The sequence below is a fragment of the Nycticebus coucang genome, chromosome 21, assembly GCF_027406575.1.
Source record: "Nycticebus coucang isolate mNycCou1 chromosome 21, mNycCou1.pri, whole genome shotgun sequence".
NCBI lineage: Eukaryota > Metazoa > Chordata > Mammalia > Primates > Lorisidae > Nycticebus > Nycticebus coucang.
In genome coordinates, this window is record NC_069800.1 from 51,447,506 (window position 1) to 51,472,237 (window position 24,732).

The 24,732-nt window shown below is 39.8% G+C and overlaps 1 protein-coding gene across 1 annotated transcript; it reads left to right on the top strand.

Moving 5' to 3' along the window:
- Nucleotides 1–262: 262 nt before the first annotated feature.
- YWHAB (tyrosine 3-monooxygenase/tryptophan 5-monooxygenase activation protein beta) lies at nt 263–23,139 on the top strand. The gene is made up of 6 exons (XM_053574682.1): nt 263–438; nt 14,780–15,093; nt 17,172–17,295; nt 18,826–18,989; nt 20,683–20,778; nt 21,057–23,139. The coding sequence occupies exons 2-6, from the start codon at nt 14,794–14,796 to the stop codon at nt 21,111–21,113; spliced, it is 741 nt and encodes a 246-aa protein (XP_053430657.1). The 5' UTR covers nt 263–438; nt 14,780–14,793; the 3' UTR covers nt 21,114–23,139.
- The last annotated feature ends 1,593 nt before the right edge of the window (nt 23,140–24,732 follow it).

The following is a 24,732-nucleotide window of genomic DNA, read 5'->3' on the forward strand; positions in this document are numbered from 1 at the left end:
TCTCCTCCCACCTCCTCTTCCCGCTCCACCGCCCCATTTCCTTCCCTTAGCCAGTCTTCTCCTGGCTCACTCCCCCGGCCGGGCCTCCTGCATCCGACGCCTCCCAGCCGTCTGCTCTTCCCCCTCCCTTCCGTCAGCGCCCCTCTCTGGCGGCCAGGCAACCCCGTGCCTCGCTTACCCAATGAGGAGACGGCACGGGGCGGGGCGAAACTGGGACCGGAGAGGAAGTGGCGACCGGAGCGGAAGTGGAGTTGCCGCCACCGCCGCCGCCGCCGCTGCCGATCCCGGAGCCCGGGTAGCTGCTGCTGCCGCCGCCACCGCCACCGCAGTCACTGCAACCGTCGCCGACGCCGCCTGAGGACCGGGCTTGGGAAGAAAGCAGTCACTGCGCTCAGAGCTTTGCTTGGAAGCGTCTTTACTCTCTGCAGCCCTCCCACGGTGAGTGCGGCGCGGGCCCCACCCGGGACCCCTGGGGGCCGGTGTTCGGTGCGTCTGTCGGGCTGATGCGACTACGGATGCCCAGCGGGCGGCGTCGGGGTCTAGCGGAGCGGTACCTCCTCAGCCCGGCGCGGCCGCCTGCAGCGCGGGACTGGTCTAGCCGCGGCCCCTCCCTGTTTCCGGGGCCGGGCCCTTCGCCTCTCGGAGAGGCCCAGGCTGCGGCCCTGCCTGGCGGGCCGGGTGCGGTTCCGTAGTGCGCCGGAAGGGACAGTGGAGCTGCAGACCCCACATACTCTCCCTCAATACCTAGTTTCAGTTCTCATGCGACCTCTCCCTACGCTTAGTCGGCGAGAACCTTCTCATTCAGCCCTGTCACTCCTCCGTCCTTTCTGGTTTTCAAAAATTAAAATCTAACCAAATGCGGGTGGGTTCTCAAGTCCCAACGCCCCTACTTGAGTCCTTTAAATGAATAAGGGGTTTAACCTTGGGAGATAACAGGGGGAAACGTCCTCCCACTTTGCAGTAAAGCCATTTCATCATCCTTCTCTGGTTATAGAGCCTGGCAGGATCCAAGATGCCCTAGGAAGCACAGGATTGGAGTCTGAATCAGAAAAATGCATGTGTTAGAACCGGTTACTGAGTCAGGCCGGATACCCAGGAAAAAAGAAAAAAAATCAAAGGCTGAAAATCGGAGTATGTTCCCACGTTTTATGGTGTCATTTAGTGCCAGAATCCTTTGTATAGGTTCTCCAAATTCCTCCATACTGTGTGTTAGCACATTTTTTGGTCTGAAATTTGACTGGAGATGACCTTAATGGTGGTGGGGAAGAGGTGGTAGCGATTTGGATTCATTTGCTTCTGAAGATCAATGTTATCTTTGAATACACTGTTGCAAATGGAGAGCGCACATGTAAAAGGGGACAGCATTGGTAAGATAATTTGCTAGGCTTTCTGTAAAAATGTGTTTTTTTGTCATTGCCTTTACTACATTTGTCTTTGGGAAGGCTGGGTAGCATCAAGCTCTGATTTTACTTGCCTTGTGTGGGAGATGTAATTGTTATAGACGTATCAGCCTGCCATAGGAGCCAAAACGGAAAGATGAAGTGCTTATAAAAACGTGAACATTGTGTTCTTATTCTGTCTGACTTGTTTATATGAAACCACAGATATATGCAGTTTATAGAACTGGACACCATGGCTTTTTGCATTGTCCTGTTAGAAGTATGTGAGTATTACTTGGTTCTTAGTGATTATTTCTGCTTCCAGGGCACCCCATTTCTTACTTAGGGATATCTTAGTTGTCTGGGCCTTTATTTTTCTTGGATCCACCATCCTTAGCAGCAGACAATATGGTGAGTGTAAAGTCTGTCAATTTTCGTGGACCTAAGTTAGAAATTTAAGTGTGGCCTTCAAAATGGAAGGTTAATAATCCAGTAGCAACTGCTGAATTATTTTCCCAGCATTTCCCTTCAATGAGATAAGAAACCATTCATCCATCTTGCAGATGAAGTCTTTATGAGAAATGAGGTGATTTGGGCTAGGCCATAGACCTAGTTCTCAGATTGAGCATCCTCATTCATCACTAGCAAATATTTATGGACTGTCAGCTCCTAGACTGTGACTTATACGCTGTAATCGTCTGTACACTTACCATCATGCAGTGCTTGTTTTTTGTTGAAGCCATTTTAGGATTGGAGCTCTGTAGATCAGGGAGGCAGCCTCTATAAAACCAGGATGAGCAAATTCCCATGATACTGATTCTCTAGGCAGAGGCATCAGAGATTTGGGCCACTGCAGAAAGTGCATTTTGCCCAATTGGATGTAGATACAGAAAAAGGAAGAGCACTGGACTGGAATCAGGTAAATTTGCTTCAGATCTTGACTGCAATGTTTTCTGTGTAATCTTTAGCATGTTAATCCATCTCTGGTTCTTAGTTTCCTTATTGCCTACAGTTGTCATGAGGCCTTTTTACAAACTATAAATTGTTAAGTATGTGCTTTTGGTTTTGTTATTTTTAAATCAGAGTTCATTATTAATGGCTTTTTTTCTCCAGTTACTTTCTGATTATACCCAACCCTGCTTTGTACAGATTGCTTTCCCAAAAATGATACATTATTATAGAACTTTACTTTGCATATAGCAAATCCTGTCTTTTTGAGTCATTTTCTCAAATCTGTGTCATGTAAATGGTAGTGCAGTCTTTGTATTGTTGTGACAGACTCAATAATTAAAATAAGCATCAGGGGTATAGTAAACATTCAATAGATGTTATTTGACTGTAGACATGGATGTGTAGATTAGACATAGTATACATGCTACATGCTACATGCTACATAGCGTGGACACATACAGAATCCATCCATTTATGATTTATTCACCAGCTGATGAGGTACCATCAGGCAATTAATCTGTTGTAATAATAGTTACTGCAGCTTATAGCACATGCTGTGTTTCAAGCTTTGTTCTAAGTATTTTACACGTATTAACTTGGTCTTTCATAACAATCAGGGAGAGGTAAGACTGCTAGCCCTGTTTTACAGATGTGGAAAATCAGAGAAGAGTAATTTCCCTAACATATCTCTCTCCCTCCTTACCTCCCTCCTTCTCTCCCTCTCTCTCTCTCTCTCTCTCCCTCCCCCTGTGCCTCCTCACCCTCTCCTTCTTTCTCTCTCTTTCTCACATAAGTATGCATGTAGAGCACAAGGTAAGTGCCAGAACCAGGAATCAAACCCAGGCGGTCTGGCTCTAAGAAATTCTACTTGTGGTGGAACAATACAGATATTCTTTCATGTGAACACTGTTTAGTCGTTAATTTTTATTTATATATATGTGTCCCTTGAATATGTTTGAATGGGAATTTTAGCTGTTTTTTAAAGATAGACATAATGTAATTTATCAGGGAGAATATATTAATTCTGGCCTGTAGTGGTGATATTGTTAGCGTGCCTTAGGAAGCAAGCTTGTGAAAAATCCAGTTTTTCTAGTACTTGCTTCATACCAGGGAGAAAGTTCATCAGTTAACTTGTGGCACACAATCCTAGGTTCTTTGGATAGAATTTGGCCATGACCATTACTAGTTTTTGTTGATCATACTATTTTTTATGTACATTTTTAGATTTACTGTATTTTATTGCAGAAGAGGAGATGAAGGACTGTGTCTATATCACATAGAGAGAAAATTCTAAATTATAACATCCTGTTATGTTAACTGCTCTTTCAACTGACTAATAAGCAGTTTCCCTTAAATGAGATACTTTAGAGACTTTTAAGTTATTTGGATCCTACTTTTTTCCTAGGGAAAGATGACAGAGAGCAAGAAATTACGATTATATAATAGCAACTTTTAGAACCATCTTGATCTCTACATGAATGTGATCCTAGCAGTCATCCATATGTTGTGATGGGAAGACTAACAACGGTTAGAGCTGGATTCTGAGAGAAATCTAAGGGGACTATGAAAGGAGGAAAAATAGACTAAAAGGGACGTTCTGTTTCATGATATGTGTACTGAAAACCAACCATATACTGTGTTCTCTACTGAAAGTCCCTCTAATAGAATTATAGTTGGATGTTTGTAATAGTTGTAATGAAATTAAAATTATCAGTGTCCTCATGAGAATAAGTCATTCTCAGTAGAGTTTATGTGAGTTGACTTTTTAAAAATTGTGGCCAGTTCTTTATTATGTAAGTTTTTCCTGTGCTGGGTGGTTAATTTTGTTATTTTCCCTAAGAGACCCAAGAAAAAAAGTAATTTCTGAATGGTCTTGACCAGAACAAAGAAATTGAAGGCTACAATAAAGTAGATATGAGCCCTGTCTGTCATTACTGTTTGCCCTTAGCTGAGAGCTGTACCTTATTAAGCCTTGGTTTGACAGTTTGATGAGTTTTTGGCATATATGCTTTTGTGCTGTTTTTAACTCCTGGATTTTATTTTAATTTTTAAAGATAGATAAATTAGCTTAATAGTCCAGTTGTAAAATCTCACTGTAATAACCTTGTTGGTTCTTAAAAAAAATTGACAATTGTTTAGGAGAGACGGTGCTGCATATAGGAAAGAGCATTAATTTTAAAATTAATGTTAGTGTGGTTTCCAGATCTGCCATATATAACTGTGTGAACCTGTGTGGGTGACTCTGTGCATCTATGAAAGGGGACCATGGTCACCTACCACATAGTATACTTAAGATCAAATGAGTTGATAGAAATCCCTAAGTGCTTTGCACATTTAGACAGACTGTAAATGATGGATATTTTTGTTATTTACTAATCCAGTTAGCTGTTTTGACTTTTTGTGTAGCTAACTGATTAGACTTTTGAATGAAGGAGATAGACAGAAAGTATTCCAAAGGCATATTGAAACTCAGTTTGAATCTATAATATATTTTAAATATGATTAGTAGCTGAAAAAAACAAAACGTCTCCTGATTAGAACTCACAGGACCTTTTTTGAGAGTGGTTTAAGATAGGCTAAATACAGTCTGTATTTTATAAGTCAGATATGTCTGCCTACCTCTGTCCAGATAGGAAAAAACACTTTTTAAAAATGCACCAATCACAATCTGTGTGGTAAGCATTGTACAATACATGGGGTATCTAAAGATAAGAGTATGGACTCCCATCTTAAGTTCACAATCCAGTGTAGGAGCCAATGAAGACATTACAATAAACTGTGATGAGTGCTATTTTAGAAATAGGCATAGGTAAATTGACATGTGCCTTTCTTTTAAAAGTCTTTAAAGAAAGCAGTCTAGATTTAAAAGAGATGAGGCATGTCTCCCTTCACTGGCTGACCATTTGTTACTGTGTCTGCCATTTGTTGGAGTGCTTACAATGTGCGTAGACTGCAAAATGATTTTGCATTATCAACAGATTTATTCCTAACAACCCTAGTAACTAGATCTGCCCATCTTATGGATGAAAAAACACAGAGAGGTCAGGTATCCTGTGGACTTTATAAATGAGGAAACTGAGGCTCAGAGAGGCATACTTTTCCCTGATAAATTGGTACTGGGTGGCTACTTTATGTTGGGCCCAAAACTTTTGAAACCTATTTACAAAGTCAACCAATTGGACTGTCTTTATGGATCAGAACTGCATATTGTCTTTTTGGATAGATCACTTAAAGCCAAGAATCAATTTATTATCATAGCTGCCCTTGGTTCACATGTATGACCTTGGGTGTATCACTTAATACCATAATTGTTTTAAGCTTAATCTTGGCTAATTGGCTAATTGTTGACATCATTCAACAACTGATGTCAAAGAGGCATGGTATTTTGAAAGCGATGTAGTTTCCCTCCACAATTCAGTGTTTACTGGACATAGTGCTAATGACTTTATATTTGAGATATGCTGTGTTTCGTTTTCTTACAAAGAACCTGCGAATGTTTGAATGGAATTAAATTTATTACAGGACTCTACATTTTGTGTGTAAAATGGCACACAAGACATTTTTAGAGTGGGTGTTTTTCGGTGAGTAGTTTTCTTTGAGAGCCAGGAGTACTTAACTTTTTCTGGATAACACCCACTAACCACCTGGTCCCGCTGACTTTCTCAGTCCCTCCTGCAGTAGCTTGGCATCTGTTTTTCCTTCAGCAGAGTGACTCCAGAACTGTAACTTCTACTTTACGGTGCTGCGGATGCTCTATCTGGAATAAAGTATCTATGAATGCGATTTAGAATTTGTAGCCAATTCCTCGCCCTGTTGAAACTTTTGAGCCTGGATTTTAAGATGTTCCTGTCATTTTTATCTCTTGGGATCATTAATTGTTTTCATTTCTTTGTCTACTTTGGCCTTTGATTTCTATTTCATCTAGAAAAATTGTCATTCATTTTATTCATACGTCTATTTTTCCTCTTACTTCCTAGAGTTCCCTTTTTCTCTCCTATACAGAAGCCTTACTATCCCATAGAACCAAGTCAGGACCTAGTCGCTTTTAAACTAAACCACTTCCCTCTAATTCTGGCTACTTGCTTTTCCAAGAAATATTAACTGTCCTCTTATATGCCTACCATTAGAGTTTAGGCTATCTCAGTACAGGACCACACTGCTTGCATTTCATCTGAACTCCTCTTAGTGGGTAATCCAAGGAGTTCTTGGAAATGCTGGTAGTGTTTTCATTTTGCTGTTACTTCAATACACATCGGATTATATGCATTACATTTTTGTGAAGTAGCTTAAGAATAAGAATATTTGCCTATGAGCCTTTATTCTGACTAGCAGTAATAGGCATTTTATGTATAGTATTTTGATAGCTATGAATGTCTCCTTTTAACATTGGGGAAACTGAAATTCAGAGAGATTATGCTATGGAAATGTGGAAAAATTACTCAGTTTCTCTTTAGAAGCCCAGATTTGTTGTATGCAGGGCTTTCCTAAAGACAGATCCTGCTATGTTTTATGAAGAACTTGAGTAATTCCTGATGTATGATAGGTAATGAAATCTTCATTTTAAATTTCCAATAAAGTATTAATAGACTCAATTAAAGCTTCCATGTTAGAAATGAACATGTTCTTTCCCTTGAAAACAAAACATAGCTGAACGTTAATGCCTCTCAAGGCCACAGCTATCATTTTCAACTGTTTCCTGCCTTTGCAAAGCCCCTCCCTCCCCCCCTTTTATAGCCTGGTCTGGTTACTGGGAGATGATTTGTCAGTGTTCTGACCTTGACTAGAAAAGTATTCCTTAGGCAAAGAGTATAGTTACTAGGGCTAGGTTTGTTCATAGATAACTCTCATTTCAGCATTTATTATCTGATTTAGGGCTTTGTTTATTCGAAGAAAATCCTATTTCAAAATTATTTCACCTTCAGAATTATTTTTTATAGCTTTCTGTTTGTACCAATAGCTTCTCTTTAAAACCTTTTAAATAAAAATACAAAATGTTTTTAAAAAGTAATACATACTCATAAAGATAAGAGAATGAGGATTATAATGTCCACCTAGAGATACACTGGAAAGAGAGAACTACTTCCAATCATTTGGTGTTAACTATTCTGTTGATGTTTATCGGGGGATAATCTACAAAAATGAGCTGCCATTATGCAGCTTCCTTCTCCCAACCCCCAGAGCTCTTAAATAAACCTTTCTACAATAAACCTTTCCACGCCATTAAATCTTTTGTTTTGATGGCCATGTAATCTTCTATCATTAGTCGCTTCTTTTGTAAACCATTCCTTTTTGTCGAATATTTAGACTGCTTGCAGTTTTTCACTAAGCAGTTGCTACTTTTATCAGCAATGCTTCCCAGTCCCCTGTCTTGCTGTATCCAGTGGTTTAGAACACATTGACAGCCATCATCATCATGTGGGTGTGCTTTAGAACTCCTGTTTTCAAGCATGTCAGTGTCTTCTTAAAATATGCCCACCACAAGGAAAATCTGTTGGCTGAGTGCAGGGTTAAATCCTCTGAGCCTCTAAGGAGTTTGTTCTGATGCCTTGACTCTGCTGTGGAGACTGTAGTCTTTTAAAAGGTTTGTGGGAGGCAGAGAAAGGCTTTCTTGCTGATATTTTTTGGGGTGGGACTGTATTTCTAAGTCTCCATAGAAAAGTAAAGCTTCACTACTTGTCCTCTTTAGAAAATTCAACTAGGAACTAATGAGTAAAAGTCGGTTCTGGTTAATGTGTACGTCCACGTTGAGGACGTGGAGAAGGGGTCTTACCTAGGAATGTTAACATTATATCACATTTGCTTCCTGTACAAGATTAATTAGACTTTTGCTTTTTCTTCTCATGGGTTTGTATATTGAAAAAAAAATTCAGGCTCACATTTTGTGAACTAAAACAGTGATGTGTACCTACTGTGAGAAAATTAGTGCTTCAGATTTATTTTTGCACTATGTGTTTTTTATAGAAAGATCTCCACATTTACTAGTCTTTAATTTCCTGTCCCCATCTTCACAGCAACTTTTCTGAGATGGATACTGTTTTCTTAATTTTGTACCTTGGAAGACTGAGATTTAACAAGCTTACATGGCTTGTTAGAGAGGCACGTTGTACTCTGACACAGTCCTTTGCCTTTTTGCTGTACCACATACGGGTAGCCTGTGTTCCCTGTGCTCTCCCAGGAATGATTTGTTGAAAAACTTAACAGATAGTCATTTGAGCCTATGTTTTGTGCTTAAGTTTTAGGCATGAATGTGAAACAAATCTGATGCTTTCCTTTGAGGGCACACGTATGTGAGATGAATGGTACACCACTCATCATCTGTACCATGAAAGGACATAAGGAAGCCCTAGATTTTGATAGACCACCAGTGCATGAGCAGGCTCAATCAGTGTGGGCTGAGCAGTCAGAGCAGGCTTTCTAGCCCTAGGTCAGCGATTCTCAACCTGTGGGTCACGTGACCCACCGGAACTGCATTAAAGGGCCATGGCATTAGGAAGGTTGAGAACCATTGCCCTAGGTGGATGGACAGGGTTTGCAGAGGCAGGGAGTAAATAGGAGAGATTCTAAACGAAGGGAGCTACAAAAGCAGTTTCAGGCATGGCATGTGGTGATAATGTCCAGTCTGAGAGAAAGGTACATGTTGAAGAGCAATGGATGAGAAAGGCTAACCGGTAAGGAGGAGAAAAGTTATTAAGGTTTTTTTTTGTTTGTTTGTTTTTTTAAAGAGAGAGGTTCTAATCTAAAGGCTGTAGTGCTTTGATGTTATCAATAGTTCGCTGCAGCCTTGAACTCCTGGGCTCAGGCAGTCCTCCTGCCTTGGTCTCCCAAGTAGCTGGAACTACAGATGCATGCTACTATGCCAAGCTGACTTTAGTTTTGGGTAGAGACTAAGTCTTTCTGTGTTTCTCAGGCTGGTCTTGAGCTCCTAAACTCAAAAAATACTCCTGCCTCATCCTTCCAAAGTGCTAAGATAACAGGCCACACCCAGCCTAAGTCAGGAAGAAGTTTGAAAGCCAAGTAGAGTTTGGACTTCATGGAACAGTTAAAAGGAATCATTGAAAGTAAAATGAAGGCATGGCCAATGAGGTAGTTCAGGGAGAGGAATTTTGAAATAGGTTGCAGAAGTATAAGGAATGGGATGCACAGGTGGTGAGGATTCAATATGCTTGTGAAGAATACACATTTTTAATTATTTGAGAAAAGAGAGAACTCTACCAAATTTACAGTTTTATTATTCTTCCATTTCAGGGTCTGTTCATTCATTCAGCAGATATTTATACCAATTATGTGTAGAATGCTGTGGGCAAAAATGTCCTAAAGGAGTATATAGTGTAGTGACTCAATACAAATAAGTCAATACAATAACTCAATACAAATAAGTCAATACAAGTGACACTATACAAATAATTCTAGTACTGAAGAAATGTGGTAATACATTAAGATAGGTAAAGATGAAATGCATTATGAGCATATTTTCATCTTAGATAACTGCTGTCCATTAGAAATAGAAGGTAAGCTACCTTTGAAAAGTATAAACAAGACTGGATGTGGTGACTCAATGGCTGTAATCCCAGCACTTTGGGAGGCCAAGATAGGATTGCCTGAGTCCAGGAGTTTGGGACCAGCCTGGGCAACATTGCAAGACCCTGTCTTCAAAAATTAAAAATAAAATAATTAGCCGTGTGTCTTGATGCATGCCTGTGGTCCCAGCTACTCAGGAGACTTAGGCAGGAGGATCACTTGAGCCCGGAAGTTCAAGGTTATGATGAGCTATGATGCTGCCGCTGCACTGTAGCCTGGATGACAGAGTGAGAGCCTATGCTATCAATAATAAATAGACAGGAAAACCCCCCAAATGGAGTTAATTTTAATAATTTGTTTATTTAACTAATTATATCCAAAATACTCTGATTTCAACATGTGGCCTTAGCCACACTTCAAGTGGATAGCCACATGGCTAGTGGCTTAAGAAAGGAGAGGTAGGCTGTGAATTTTATATGCAGAGTAAATGGGAAAAGCCATTCCAGGAAGAGGGAATGGCTTAGTGAAAAAAAGACAGAAAGCACTCTTTGTATATAAGAAAGCCATTTTGGCAGGAGAATGCATGTGGAAGGCATGTTGTGGGAAAGTCTGGGAAGATACATTGGCAAGCTTTCACTAACAGGAGGAAATGTGACTATTCTCCACAGCAGGAAACTTTAAAGAATTTGGAGCAGGAAGTGAGTAGGAAACTTTAAGGAATTTTAAGCAGGAAGTGACTTGATCAGAGCTTTAAGAGGTGGGTTTTATAGCAAAGATGTGAACGAAGCTGGAGATAGTGACTGAAAGCTATGGGACTAAGGCCAGATTATGGATAGGAGATTTATTATAGACGTAGAAATGGGAACAATTTCGTTTCTCCTTTGTCTGCTGCCTTCCTCCAAACTGCTGAGTGTTATGTAACCCATTTCCTGTTGAAATTGGTCTAGCTGCTTCAAAATCCACGTTATATAAGTCAAAAGTTATGTAAGCAGTAGCCATCAGGACATTTAGCTGTAGAGTTGTAAGTTGTTTGTGTATGTGTGTTTGTAATTAAAAAATTTGAAGCACAGGTAAATGGATATAGACATTATAAGGAGTGCATTCAGTCTTGCTGTATCATGGTGGTTCTCAGTCTCCAAGAACTCTTGCAGTGATCTTAAGCTTAAAACAGTTGGCCGCAAACCAGAAAGCCTGCATGTTATTTTGGGAAATAGGGAATGGACATTTGAGAGTTCCCAGTGAGCATGGGTTTTTTTTTTTTTTTGAGAAGTATGATTTATTAACTTTTAATGCTTGGGTAGGAGACAGTAGAGGGTGTACTTAATTTGGAGGCCTAGTTGGGCCAAAGAGTCTTGTAGCATTGTTTAGCAGTGTTGATCCTGTGTAATTTCTCTGTTACTCCATTATAATACTGCATGTGGTAGCGTGGCTCTGAATTAGCTTTTGGCCAGCCTTTTATTATTTGTATTCTTTCATAGGTGGAGTTGCACAGGTAGTGTCTTATGAACTTTGAAGTGGGCTGCGAAGTGGCTTCTAACTTTCTATTAACCTACAGACTAGAAATTTTCTAAAGTTCATCGAGTCACTGAAAATTGGCTTCTGTCTGCTGTGTTTGGCACATTTAGGGACAATGAAGTAGGGTTGTTTAATGGTTGAGATATTCTCCTGACCTCAACAACTTTATGGTCAAGAAAGTTGGACATACTGAGAAAGTATCCACAGAGGGGGCTGGTCCGAGGTTATCCACAGATAACCAAAATTCAAAGATGGGGTCACACTCCTGATAAAAAATGAATATTTGAATATAACTTATGTATGTCCTCCTATATACCTTTAAATCTTCTACAAGATTACTGATGATACTTAACACAATGTAAATGCTGTGTAAATAGTTGTTACACGGTATTTTTTATTTTTGTATTTTTAGAGTATTTTTTACTCTAAAATTAAAGGTTGGTTGAATCTTCGGATGTGGAGCCCATGGATGTGGAGGACCAGCTGTTGCGTATAATTTTAAGATGATAAATACAGTATTTTTTTAATTTTTTATTAAATCATAGCTGTGCACAATAATGCAATCATGAGGTACAATGTGCTGGTTCCATATACAGTCTGAAATTTTTTCACTTAAGTCGTTAACACAGTATTTTTGATATACTTGTATTAGAGTAGACAAAGTTGTCTTATGGTAATGGCCCCAACAGCTCAATGGCTTAACTCAACAAAAGTGTCTTTCCCCCTGCATGTCCAGTGCAGGTCTGCTGAATTCTGTACTAAACTGTCATCCCTGGACTCAGACTGGCAGAAACTCCACTGCTGTGTGACTGTACCATCTAGAACTGCAGCCCCATACCCCAGTTCCTGTTAGGAGCTGGATGGCAGAGCTCCACCCCACCCCCACCCCCCAATGGAGGCATTGTCTTCCAGGAAACTAAGGAACCTGGGCCTCACAGCAGGAATCCAGCAAAAGCACCTTCATCTGTATTTGCATGCGCTAGCCACTCCCATCCTTGGCCTCACCACCTGAGCTCTGCCCCTCATGCTTCCATGGAAAAACTGTCTTCCATGAAACTAGTCCCTGGTGCCAAAAAGTTTGGGGGCCAATAGTCTAGATAGAGAAGAGAGCCTAGGGAACCACAAATAGAACCTCAGTGTTGGCCTGGAAGTAGCATCATTCTGCTTACGTTTCACTGAATATAACCTCCATGTGGCCTTCCTAACTTCTGGGGTGGGGATGGGGTTCTGAGAAATAAAGGGGAGCAAACAGACTATTTCTTGAGGAGTACTTACTATCTCTGCCTTTGTCTCTTTCTAGTGTTGTGAGTGAAGGTGTCAGGTGGATCAGGGTGAGACTGGCTTCATGGGTATAAGCTTACAATTAGTGAGCCTTATAGGACACAGCTTGGAACATGGTTTAGATAATAAGCAAAAAGAAAAAGAATCATAGGTCTGAGCTGGACAATCTTTTTTTTTTTTTTTTCCTGAATTGCCTTGATTTTGAAAAGTGTATCTTATGTCATTGTGCTCCGGTGAAATAAAACATTTTTATGTGATAGGGCCCTATGTATAGAATTTCTCTGTTGGAAATAAATAACATGAGGCAAAACCATTTTGTGAGTAGAAGTTATACTGTCTTTGCTATTTTATTATTATTATTTGAGAGGAAGAGTTTTATTTCAGCCAGGGAGCAAGGGCACAGAAGAATTCAAAATGGCCATCTTTGTGCTATTTTTTAAATTATCATTTTCATAGTCTTAATTGTGATACTATGCATATAGTAATGAAAGAATTTGTTTTAAAAATACTGACATTCCCACTGTTTTAGTAGTCTTTCACCTTTTTGTACCTTAAGATATTAGGCTAATTTTACACTGTGATACAGATGAATATGTTGAAATTTAAACCAACTCTTTTTCTTTAGTAAATAACTTTTTAGCTACATATTATCCAAAAATTACTACACTCTGGTGATTATTATATTGGTGAATTGACTAAGGTGAGGTGAATAATATAAGTGGTATTCACTGGTTGGTTTATATAAACGATTTGATAAATTGATAAAAAGTAATATTTTTGTCTTTCAGAAAAACTTTTAAGTGAACTCAGTTATAGTTGAAATAAATTGAGTTATTTGAAGTTCTCTTACAGTGTACCTTGCAACCTATACTATATATAAAATTATTGCCTGATGTTTATGTATGTTTTAAACTTTTCAAAGTGCCTTCATAATCACATATATTGGGTCATTTATTCCTTGTAACAGCCCCATTTAGAGAGTTGGGAGTGTTCTTATGTTCTAGTAAGGAAGTGGAAGCTCTCAGGTTAAGTGATTTAACCAAAGTTATACCACTTAGAGATAGCAGAGCTAGTGCTAGATAGGACCCAAGGCTGCCTGCCCTTCATTTATCCTCTTGACCTGCAGTGGGTTCTTGTAATAAAGTTAGCACATTACGGAAGATATAATAATGGCTCCCATTTTTCAGTTGCCTGCTGCTTGATGGGCACTGCCAAACAGAGCCTTTAAAATCCTATCTTTTGCTTCAAGATTGATTGAAGCAGTCACCCTACTTAAAGTATTTTCCCCTGTACTATGGGAAAAAACAGGTCTGGTCAAAATCAGATAATTCCTTACAGGAGAGTGAAGAGAGGACTTTTCCATATTATAGGAGGGAATTGGACTAATGTCATTAAAAAAAAAAAGACAAGTAAAGGACATATAGTTAGCATGAACTTCTAAAGAAATAGTTACAGAGCAGTCTATGTTGGGGAGGCAAATTAGAATAGTGGATGAAAGCAACAGCTCTAGAACCAGATGAATTTGAGTTTTGAGTTCTGGCTCTGTAACATCTCGTTACATTGTTGCTCTGGGCCTATCACTTGCCTTCTCTAAACCTTCATTTCTTCACTCCTAAGAAGAGGGAAGAGGTTGTTTTAAATGCACCTACTCTGTAGGACTACTGGGAAAATTAATTGACCAAAATAATAAAAAGCCTTCAGGCTTGGTGCCCGTAGCTCAGTGAGTAGGGCACCAGCCACATACACCGAGGCTGGCGGTTCGAGCCCAGCCAGGGCCTGCTAAACAACAATGACAAAAAGATAGCTGGGTGTGCCTGTAGTCCCAGCTACTTGGGAGGCTGAGGCAAGAGAATCACTTAAGCCCAAGAGTTTGAGGTTACTATGAGCTGTGATACCACAGGTATCACAGGTTTAAGTGAGACTCTGTCTCAATTAAAAAAAAAAAAAAATTAAAAATAAAAAGCCTTCAGCAAAGTACTCAGCCTTTAGGTGCTGAATATATGATCGGTATTGTCAATGGCGTTTGGAAGTAGGTATTTCACTTTTAATATGCTGCTTTTCAAATGGCTTGGAAGAAGATTCACACGTGTTTCCTGGGCCTTGAAGCCTGACATTTGCTCTTCTTTTTCTCTTAGTCTTGTCCTAGGGAATGACCATGGATAAAAGTGAGCTGGTACAGAAAGCCAAACTTGCTGAGCAGGCTGAGCGCTATGATGACATGGCTGCAGCCATGAAAGCAGTCACAGAGCAGGGGCACGAACTCTCCAATGAAGAGAGAAACCTGCTCTCTGTTGCCTACAAGAATGTGGTAGGCGCCCGCCGTTCTTCCTGGCGTGTCATCTCCAGCATTGAACAGAAAACAGAGAGGAATGAGAAGAAGCAGCAGATGGGCAAAGAGTACCGTGAGAAGATCGAGGCGGAACTGCAGGACATCTGCAATGATGTTCTGGTAAGGCTGGTGCTTCTGCTGTAAATAACGATTTCCAAATAACATTAATTTAATGTACAAATGCAAACTCTCAAATAGCTCACAAGAGAGAGGAATCTGAATATACTAGAAAGATGAGTTTTTTTGCTTGATCAGAGGTTGTTCAACACCCCTCCATCTTTCCTTTTTAAAAATTGAGTTCAGATAGACAGAATTCTAGAGAGATGCAGCCACAGGTAGGCTGTTCCGTATATATAAGTCTGAGTAGTGATGTCATCTCCAGAAGAGGAGGCAGGATCCAAAACCTGAACTTTCTTTCAGCCTCTCCCCAGTCCTGCCTTCACAGTGTGAAGTCTGTATTTGTCTGAAAGTTAGGCATATCTGTCAGGCTCAGTGTGCATTCCAAAGCCAAATCAAAAGTGGTTTGGGGGTTCTCCTCGCCTGTGTTTTCCATAAGCCTTAGTCAAATGACTGCTTCCCCAGGCCACATTTTGGGTTGTATGGGAGGGATACATACCCTAGAGCAAATCATGATCCTACTGTTTTTCCCCCATGTCCTGAGCCCACTGGGAACTTTTTTTTTTCTTCCAGGTGAAATGAGGTAAAAATGAACAGTGAGGGCTGCTTTGAAGGGAAAAAGCTCACACTTGTGGATCTACCTCCTCCCCTCCTGATTGGCTCTCCAAATTATTGCCCATGACACCTTTCTTTTGAAACCTGTAGAAGGCTTGTCAGCCCTCAGGCAGTGCTCCTCATCCCTAAAGCATAAGGAGTCACACCCTGTCTGTCTGCAGAGAGTATTAAAACAGCTGCTGCCCCTTGCACCTTCCCTCTTGGATTGATTAAATCCCCTTGTTAACTAAGCTTTGCATTGAGCTTCTCTTCATTAGACTTGTAGTGTAAGAGTGACATGCCTAAATTTGTTGCCTGTTGGTAATTTGGGGCTTTGTTAATGGTGCACTAATTCCTGAATGTTAGGTACTTCTGGTATTCAGATGAAGTATGGCATGCATTCCAAAAGCAAGAAAGTTCCATAATTCCTGAAATGTAGACCAGCTTTTAAGAGCATCTGAAAGAATGTGAAGAAGAGCATGGTACTTACTGCCTCTTAACCAGTTTTTCAGGATGCCACATTCTAAAACAACTCTTCGAAAATATTGCTCTGTATACGAAGCTTGGACTCCTTCAGAACTACTTTTGTTGTAAGCATAAATGTTTAAAGGAATTTATTATTAATAGTATTAGCTACTCTCTGAATGCTTACTACGTGCCAGGCCACGTGTTAAGTGCTTTATGTACCTTAGCTGGTTTATCTTCATAACAACAGTAGGTGATGGCTATTGTGATCCTCCATTGTACAGCTGAGGAAATTGAGGCAAAGGGCGATTAGGTAATTTGTCCAGGGTCATACAGATATGGATAATAAGTGGCAATCTACCCAGGTCGGGTTGATTCTAAATTTAGTTCTTGGCAGATTTGCTCTATTATCATTTTTCTCCTTCATTTAAAGTTTTTTTTTCCCCCTCTTAAGTATAGGAGCAATACATGTTTATGAGGGTTTTTATTTTTTTAAAGAAGTGGGGGCAGAAGAATATAAATAAGGCAGTAAAAATCACTTCTAATCCTTTCACCTAGAGAACCATTATTAACATGATTCTTCCAGGCTTTTCCTTTATGTATTTGTGTGTGTGTGTGTGTGTGTGTGTGTACACACGTATAACATATATTTTAATATTAAAATAGGATTCTTGTGGTATTTATAATTTGCTTTTTCTCACTTTTTTCTTTTGAGAGTCTTTCCATGTTACCTGTGTAGTTCTGCATCACCATTTTTAAGGCTTACATAGCATTTCTCATTTTATGGCTGTACTTTAATTAACCCTTGTGGATGGTCAAAGTGATATTTAAGAGAAGAATACAGGCTTCCGCTGTTATGACCTGGGCTAACCAAAATTTAGAAGTTCTGTTGAAAAGTAGGGTTTATTTTTAATCTTCCAAAAAATTTGTTTACGAGTGGTAGTATGTATCTTGAATTTGAAACATAGTTTTAACATCTGATAAATAATTCTAAATTCTTAACAATGTGCATCGTATTTTAGGAGCTGTTGGACAAATATCTTATTCCCAATGCTACACAACCAGAAAGTAAGGTGTTCTACTTGAAAATGAAAGGAGATTATTTTAGGTATCTTTCTGAGGTGGCATCTGGAGACAATAAGCAAAGTAAGTAATATATTTAAAGAGAAGTTTGATCAATAGTGGAGTCAGTATTTTTTCATGGGAGCAAAGTTTTTGCTTTGTCTGTTCTTCACATAACTTAGAATTTAAAAGACCACAGCATTGCGATAAACACAGTCATGGGGCTGAGGGCTGTGGCTCACACCTGTAATCCTAGCACTTGGAGATTGAGGCAGGCAGACTGCCTGAGCTCAGGAATTCAAGGACCAACCTGAGCAAAAGCGAAACCCCACCTCTACTAAAAAGAAAAACTAGCTGGGGCATTGTGGTGGGCACCTGTAGTCTGAACTACTTGAGAGGCTGAGGCAGGAGGATTGGTTGAGCCCAAGAGTTTGAGGTTGCTGTAAGCTATGACGCCTCTGCCTAGGGCAACTGAGTGAGATTCTGTCTCAAAACAAAACAAAACAAAAACACGGTTGTGGGATTTGGCAAAATGTATATAAGGGGCAAACATGGAGGCACTAAGTCTGGTGTGGGGTGCGTTTAAAGACATCTTTATCTTGAGGATTATTTGGTAGCTGTCACTTTTAGAGGTAGAACTTTAAAATAGAGGATCTATTTTAAATTGCACACGAACTTTATAACCACCCTGTACTGGATATATTTATTTATTTGAGACAGAGTCTTATTTTGTCACCCTGCATAGAGTGCTATGGCCTGACAGCTCACAGCAACCTCAAATTTTGGGGTTCAAGTGATCCTCTTGCTTCAGCCTCCTGAATAGCTGGGACTACAGGCATCCGCCACAAAGGCCAGCTAGTTTTTCTGTTTTTAGTACAGATGGGCTCTCGCTCTTGCTCAGGCTGGCCTCGGTCTCGTGAGCTCAATCAATCCATCCACCTTGTCTCCCAGAGTGCTAGGATTACAGGCATGAGCCACAGCGCCCAGCCAGTGATGCATTTTTTTTTAATGACATGAATTATTGTGATGGTGATAACCATAGCTACATTTTGTTAAGTGCCTGCTATGTACCAAGTACTTTAGAATCTGAATTTATTTCTCACACAACCTTATGAGTTTAGGTGGCAGTCTGCCTATTTTTCTGGTAAGGAAACCAAAAGGGGGAATTCAAGTTTGGATCTAATGCCCCATGATTTTTTCATTAAAGCTTATTGTTTTCCATGGGCGGCGCCTGTGGCTCAAATGAGTAGGGCGCTGGCCCCATATGCCAGAGGTGGCGGGTTCAAACCCAGCCCTTGCCAAAAAGTTAAAAAAAAAAAAAAAAAAAAAAGCTTATTGTTTTCCATGTTCTATCTGGTTAAAGGTTATATCTATTTCTTAACTACTTTAGTAGCCTTTGTTGTAATTATCTTTGCTTTTCTCCAAAGCATTTAATATAGTGCTTGGCTTAAAATAAGTATTTAACAAATGTTTAACTGAATGGAAGACACTTGCACCTCGTTTGATGGGTAATTTGCTCCTGCCTGGTTTGGTAAAATAATTTGATAGTGGATCCAGTGTATGAGGCAACTTAGGGAAGAATCCAGCCTTTAGTATTTTTTATCTTTCTTGTAGCCACTGTGTCGAATTCCCAGCAGGCTTACCAGGAAGCATTTGAAATTAGTAAGAAAGAAATGCAACCTACACACCCGATTCGACTTGGTCTGGCGCTTAATTTCTCCGTCTTCTACTATGAGATTCTAAACTCCCCTGAAAAGGCCTGCAGCCTGGCAAAAACGGTGAGAAAGCCCCTTTGTGATTTTTGATCATAGTACAATGGTGCCTGTGCTTTCTAATAACTTCTTTTTATTCTGAACATACTCATTGTCTTGGACTTTTTTGAAAGATTTTCTGGGGAGTAAGAGTATATCTTTTGTATAATAAATACAGACCTTTTACTTTTTTATTTCCTTCCCAAAACCTCCTGCTGATTTTTGTTTTATTTTGTTTTGTTTAATTACTGGTTTGGGGGAGTGGTTGTAAAATATTCCAAATGAACATAGTTGATTGTTTTAACTTACAAGCTTTGGGCCAGGGTTATATGTTGTCATCCTTCTACCAAGATTTGAGGTTATGGCAGTGTAAGAGAAGAATCACATCACTTTCTCTTTGTGTGCCAGATTATCTCCTATCTTCTTTAGGCCTCTTCTAAATCTTTTTGTAGTCTTTCAGCATGCACACTGTTGTTTAAAATTTGTTTAGGGCTGGGTAATGTGGCTCACACCTGTAATCCCAGCATTCTGGGAGGCTGAGGCAGGTGGATTGCTTGAGCTCACAAGTTTGAGACCAGCATGAGCAAAATCGAGACCCTGTCTCTACTAAAAAATAGAAAAACTGAGGCAAGAGGATTGCTTTGAGCCCAAGAGTTGGAGGTTGCTGTGAGCTATGATGCCATGGCACTCTATCCAGGGTGACAGCTTGAGATTGTGCCTCAAAAAAAAAAAGAAAAAAAAATTTTAATTTGGAAAAGGTGTCTGAAATGAATTCTCAAAGTCCATCACTTAATTAAATCAGATTTAGTGATAGGAGCTTCACCATTGTCCCTTTATCCCTTGTATCCAGACCTTTTGAGTTTTAGTAAAAAAAAAAATAATAAAAAAAATAAAATATCATGTGAATTTGCCTGGGATGACTGTGTCAGGTTTAACAGTAATGTTGATCATTTTACCACAAAGACATTTGTACCAGAATGTTTATTGTGGTTTAGTTCATAATTGCCAAGTCGTGGAAGCATCCTAAGAGCCCATCAACCCATGAATGATTAACAAACTGTGGTGTATGTACTATGGAATACTATTCAGCCGTTAAAAAGATGGAGACTTTACATCTTTTACATTTACGTGGATAGAGTTGAAATACATTCTTCTTAGTAAAGTATCACAAAAATGAAAAAATATATATCCAATGTACTCCATGCTAACATGAAATCAATATATAAACAATTACATGCTCATAAGAACAATAAAACACTAATATAGTCTAGTTTGCCTGTAGTGGGAAGCCAGAGCAGGGAGGACAATTGGCAGGAGGGAAGGCATGAGGCAGGATCTCAGCTAATGTGCACTTTCTGAGGGTGTATAACACGCCCTCTGGGTGAGGGTCTCTTCTACAAATGGAATTTTACCCTGGAAATGAGAACAGTGTGACCTAAAAATTGTACCCTCATGTTAATTTTAGGGAAAAAAAATGTTGCTTACATGTTAGGGACACGAAAGTTCTTATCTAGGAATTTCTGTCATTGTTAGTTATTGCTTTATAAACATTTCTTATATGTTTGCTGAAACAGCGAGCAAACAGTAATAAAAGGCCTAAGTTCTCTCAAAATACTATACAAGAAGAGAAATTATATTCTCTTTTTTCTTAGCAGAAAAAAGTGGGCTAAACTAGCTCCAGAGAACTTGTGAATTCTTTGCTAAAGGCTCTTTGTTTTAGGCGTTTGATGAAGCGATTGCTGAGTTGGATACACTGAATGAAGAGTCTTATAAAGATAGCACCCTGATCATGCAGTTGCTTAGGGACAATCTCACAGTAAGTACCACTTCTAGAGGGTTTATAGTCTTCTTCTTACTTAATAATTAACTATTATCCAGAATTCAAGGGAGGAATTTTTTACCCTGTTAAGTATATTTAATGTTTTAAATTGGTTGTAAATGACTGCTTAAGTTTTAACTTTTGCACTTTAGTAGTACAGGAAGAATTTTGAACAATTGAGTGAGATACGATTATGCATGTACAGACTAGCTGCCTCCCTGGGTAACTTAGTGACGCAATTTTGATTATAACCTTCTTTTTTCTTTCTTTTACAGCTGTGGACATCGGAAAACCAGGGAGATGAAGGAGATGCTGGGGAGGGAGAGAACTAATGTCTGTTGTGCTTCGTGATCTGTTCAGTGTCACTCTGTACCCTCCACATATATCCCTTTGTGCGATAAAAAAAAAAAGAAAATCGTACATTGACTTCCGATTTTTCACAGTCTCAGCCTAGCAAAAGTGGTTCATGGGGTAAACAGCTGGTATTTGTATCTAAAACTCAGATTGGTCATATAAATGCCACGGCATTCTGAAGTTTTGATTTTGATTAACATTGACAGGATTATTGTGCTTAATTTTTTTTTAAACTGAACACTGTGATTATGGGGTTTTGTATCTTAACAGAACTCTTACTGGTAGAAAAAAGTAGACCTGAATTATGTGTAACATTTTGGAAAGTTTAATCTGATATCAAAATAGTCACTGAAATACAATTCCATTGTAAAGTTGTACAGAAAGTTATAGAGCTTATATTGTGAAGCTGGGACTTGGAGTGAGACACTATCATTGGCATTGGAGTTTAATGGTGATTCACAGTGATTCTATCTGGGGCCTATAGACACTTCACTGATTTGGGCCACTCTGAAGTTCATGCCCACAAATGTCCAGTATCTTCCTCTGAGGAAGCTCAGAGCCTAAAATTGAAATTCTTTGTGGCAGATATCTGGCTTATGACACCTTGAAAAATTCCAGTGCTCATATAACACACCTGATTGAACTCCCTTTCCTACAGCAATATGTTACCAATTTGCAACTTGTACTTCAGTAGTGAAATCTGTTTTCATTGTTACCACTGAGCTAAAGAAAAAAAAAAGCCGTGTATTTTATGAATGGCCTTATCTGTTTCCTGGATAATATTTTAAGAATCATGTTCTGAGTGGGTACAGTGGCAGGTGCCTATAGTTCCAGCTGCTTGGGGGGCTGAGGCAGGAGGAGCACTTGAGCCCAGGAGATTAAGACTAGTATGCAATGATTGCACTTGTGAATAGCCACTGCACACCAGCCTGGGAAATACAGTGAGAGATCTTGTCTCTAAAACTAAAAAAGAATAATGTTGTGTAGAAATTGCCTTTCACTTGAGGAGTACTTAGACTTTGGGTTTTTCCTAGCTGGGGGCTTTTAAATTTTGAAATCTAAGCATTCTTTCCCATTGTTCTATTAGACTGTTAACTTTGGTTTTCTTTTCTCTTTAAAATTTCTGTTCTTCTGTTTCATTACCTTCTTTTTGAATTCTATCTTTATCTGTCTTTTGTTCACTTTTTTATACTGTATATGGGTAGGGGTTAGAAGCTTTGGTGAGCAAGCCTTGCATTAAACTTGAGAAGAGCTTCCAGTACCATAGCTCTGTCTTCCTCCAGTTCTCAACATGGTTGTTGCTCTTCAGTCATACAAGATCTGAATCAAAAAAGTATTTTTAAATATTCATGATTTCTCCCTTTATTGCATCCATCCCTGACCTTGATAATGCTTATTAGTAACTCTCACTGGATCTCCCAAGTATACTTATCCAGCTCAGTTCTCAGATGTTTAAACAAGACCCTATAACGCAGGGAAGTTGCATGGACACTGCAGTGGAGGGAATCAAGAATAGACAGGCCTATCGGTCTCACAGTATCACCTCTACCTTTCACATTCTACATAGCTGTAGAGTCCATCTGTTTGTCCATCTGCCGAAATGAGACAAGAAAAATTCATGCACTGATTTAAAACCAAAAAAAGAAAAAACAAAAAAAAAAAATCCCTCTCTCCTTTCTAGCTGAACAAAAATGTGCAGTTAATACTTGGCGCTTGAAAAATGCAGTAGTGAATGTGGAACCAAGCCTGTCTGTGTATCTGGTAGCTCTTTCTTGCTTTGTTTTTCCTTACCAGTATTCTGCCTAATGTTTGCTTCTGTGATGGTTATATTGCCTAGCAAGCACACCTGTGGTTGTGAAAAATAGTATAGCAAAAAAGAAAATCCCCCGGTTACTGATGTACTAGATTTGTGTATGTCTTTTAAACAGTTCTAGTTTCACCTTACACGGAATAATCAGGAGAAGTGTAAAAATTCAAAAGTGAAATAAAAAATTTTATCAGTTAGTTGCCTGTGAATTGATGTGTCACCACCATCTCTCACTATTCTGATCACACTTATTCTTGGCTCTCTTTTTTAACAATAGGCAAACAATTTTATTTCATCCTTTAAGAACAGAAGTCAAGATGCTGTGAAGGGGAAGAAATTACCATTAATTAAATAGCCTCCTCCCATCCATCACTTGATCCCTCTCCACCTTCCTCAACAAAGCAGGCAGGTGTTAGGTTCTTCTTTTGTGGCTTTTAAGATTTGGTGTGGGGTGGCGCCTGTGGCTCAGTGAGTAGGGCGCCGGCCCCATATACCGAGGGTGGTGGGTTCAAACCCAGCCCCTGCTGAACTGCAACCAAAAAATAGCCAGGCGTTGTGGCTGGTGCCTGTAGTCCCAGCTGCTGGGGAGACTGGGGCAGGAGAATCATGGAAGCCCAAGAGCTGGAGGTTGCTGTGAGTCCTGTGACATGGCACTCTACTGAGGGTGGTAAAGTAAGACTGTCTACAAAAAAAAAAAAAAAAAAGATTTGGTGTGGGCGGCGCCCATAGCTTAGTTGCTAGGCCACTGGCCACATGCACCAGGGGTAGTGGGTTCAAACCCCAGCCTGCTGAAAACCAAAAAATAGCCCGGCGTTGTGGCAGGTGCCTGTAGTCCCAGCTACTCCAGAAGCTGAGGCAAGAGAATCGCTTAAGCCCAAGAGTTTGAGGTTGCTGTGAGCTGTGATGCCACGGCAATCTACCAAGGGTGACAAAGTGAGACTCTCTCAAAAAAAAAAAAAGATTTGGTGTGAATGATTGTTTTACACTGTATTCAAGTCTCATTTTTTAACCCTGAGGTATGACCCAACCAGTGATAGAATCATAAGGCTTGATTATTGCCCTTAATTTTAGGATAGCCTATGGCACTGTTTCCTTCGGGTATTTACCCTCTTCTGAAAACTTTCACACTACCATAAGGAGAGAGAAGACATTAGGGTCTTATTTGAGCCCCAAATTGCAATTGGTTGGTACTTCCTTGCTATTATGAGGCAGGACATTCAGACCAGCTCCTCCTGCCTCTGGTTGGGGAGCTGTTCGCCTGTCAAAGCCACTCAACCAGCGGTAGTAGCCTCCTTGCTTGTTGCATCATGGAAACCAGGAGAGTCCCTGTGAGAGGAGAGTCTAGTATTTACCCACAGTGGATTAGGTTTTGTTTCGTTTTCTTTTTTTAATGGCCCTATGGCACAGATAGTTTGAAGCTGCAAGCTCAAATTGGCTATCTTATTGCTCCGCTTAGCGTCACCTCGGCCTTGCTTTCCTGTTAGGTTCTATGTTCCCACACAGGCAGGGCCACAAGTAACTCCGCCATCCTTTCTGGTGTAATGCAGGTGGAGTGGCTTAGTCAACAGAAAGAGGTCTTCACAATTCAAGAACCAGTATCAAGAAAGACCTCCGTGATAGGATTCTCTTGGAGTCTTCAGTCCCAAGTTACAACGCCGTTTCCATCTTTGTGCAGAAGAGTTGGACTGGATCAGGCTGTTGTTGGGGTGGGGGGAGCTTTAAAACGGTGTCCAGTTTGGAATTATTCCACTTGCATGTGAAATGCATTAAAAGCACGGTCTCCTTTAATT

Coding starts and splice junctions, on each gene's coding strand:
- YWHAB (XM_053574682.1), top strand. CDS start 14,794: ATGACCATGGATAAAAGTGAGCTGGTACAGAAAGCCAAACTTGCTGAG. Junction 17,296..18,825: donor ATCTGGAGACAATAAGCAAA/GTAAGTAATATA, acceptor TCTTTCTTGTAG/CCACTGTGTCGAATTCCCAG. Junction 18,990..20,682: donor CCTGCAGCCTGGCAAAAACG/GTGAGAAAGCCC, acceptor TCTTTGTTTTAG/GCGTTTGATGAAGCGATTGC.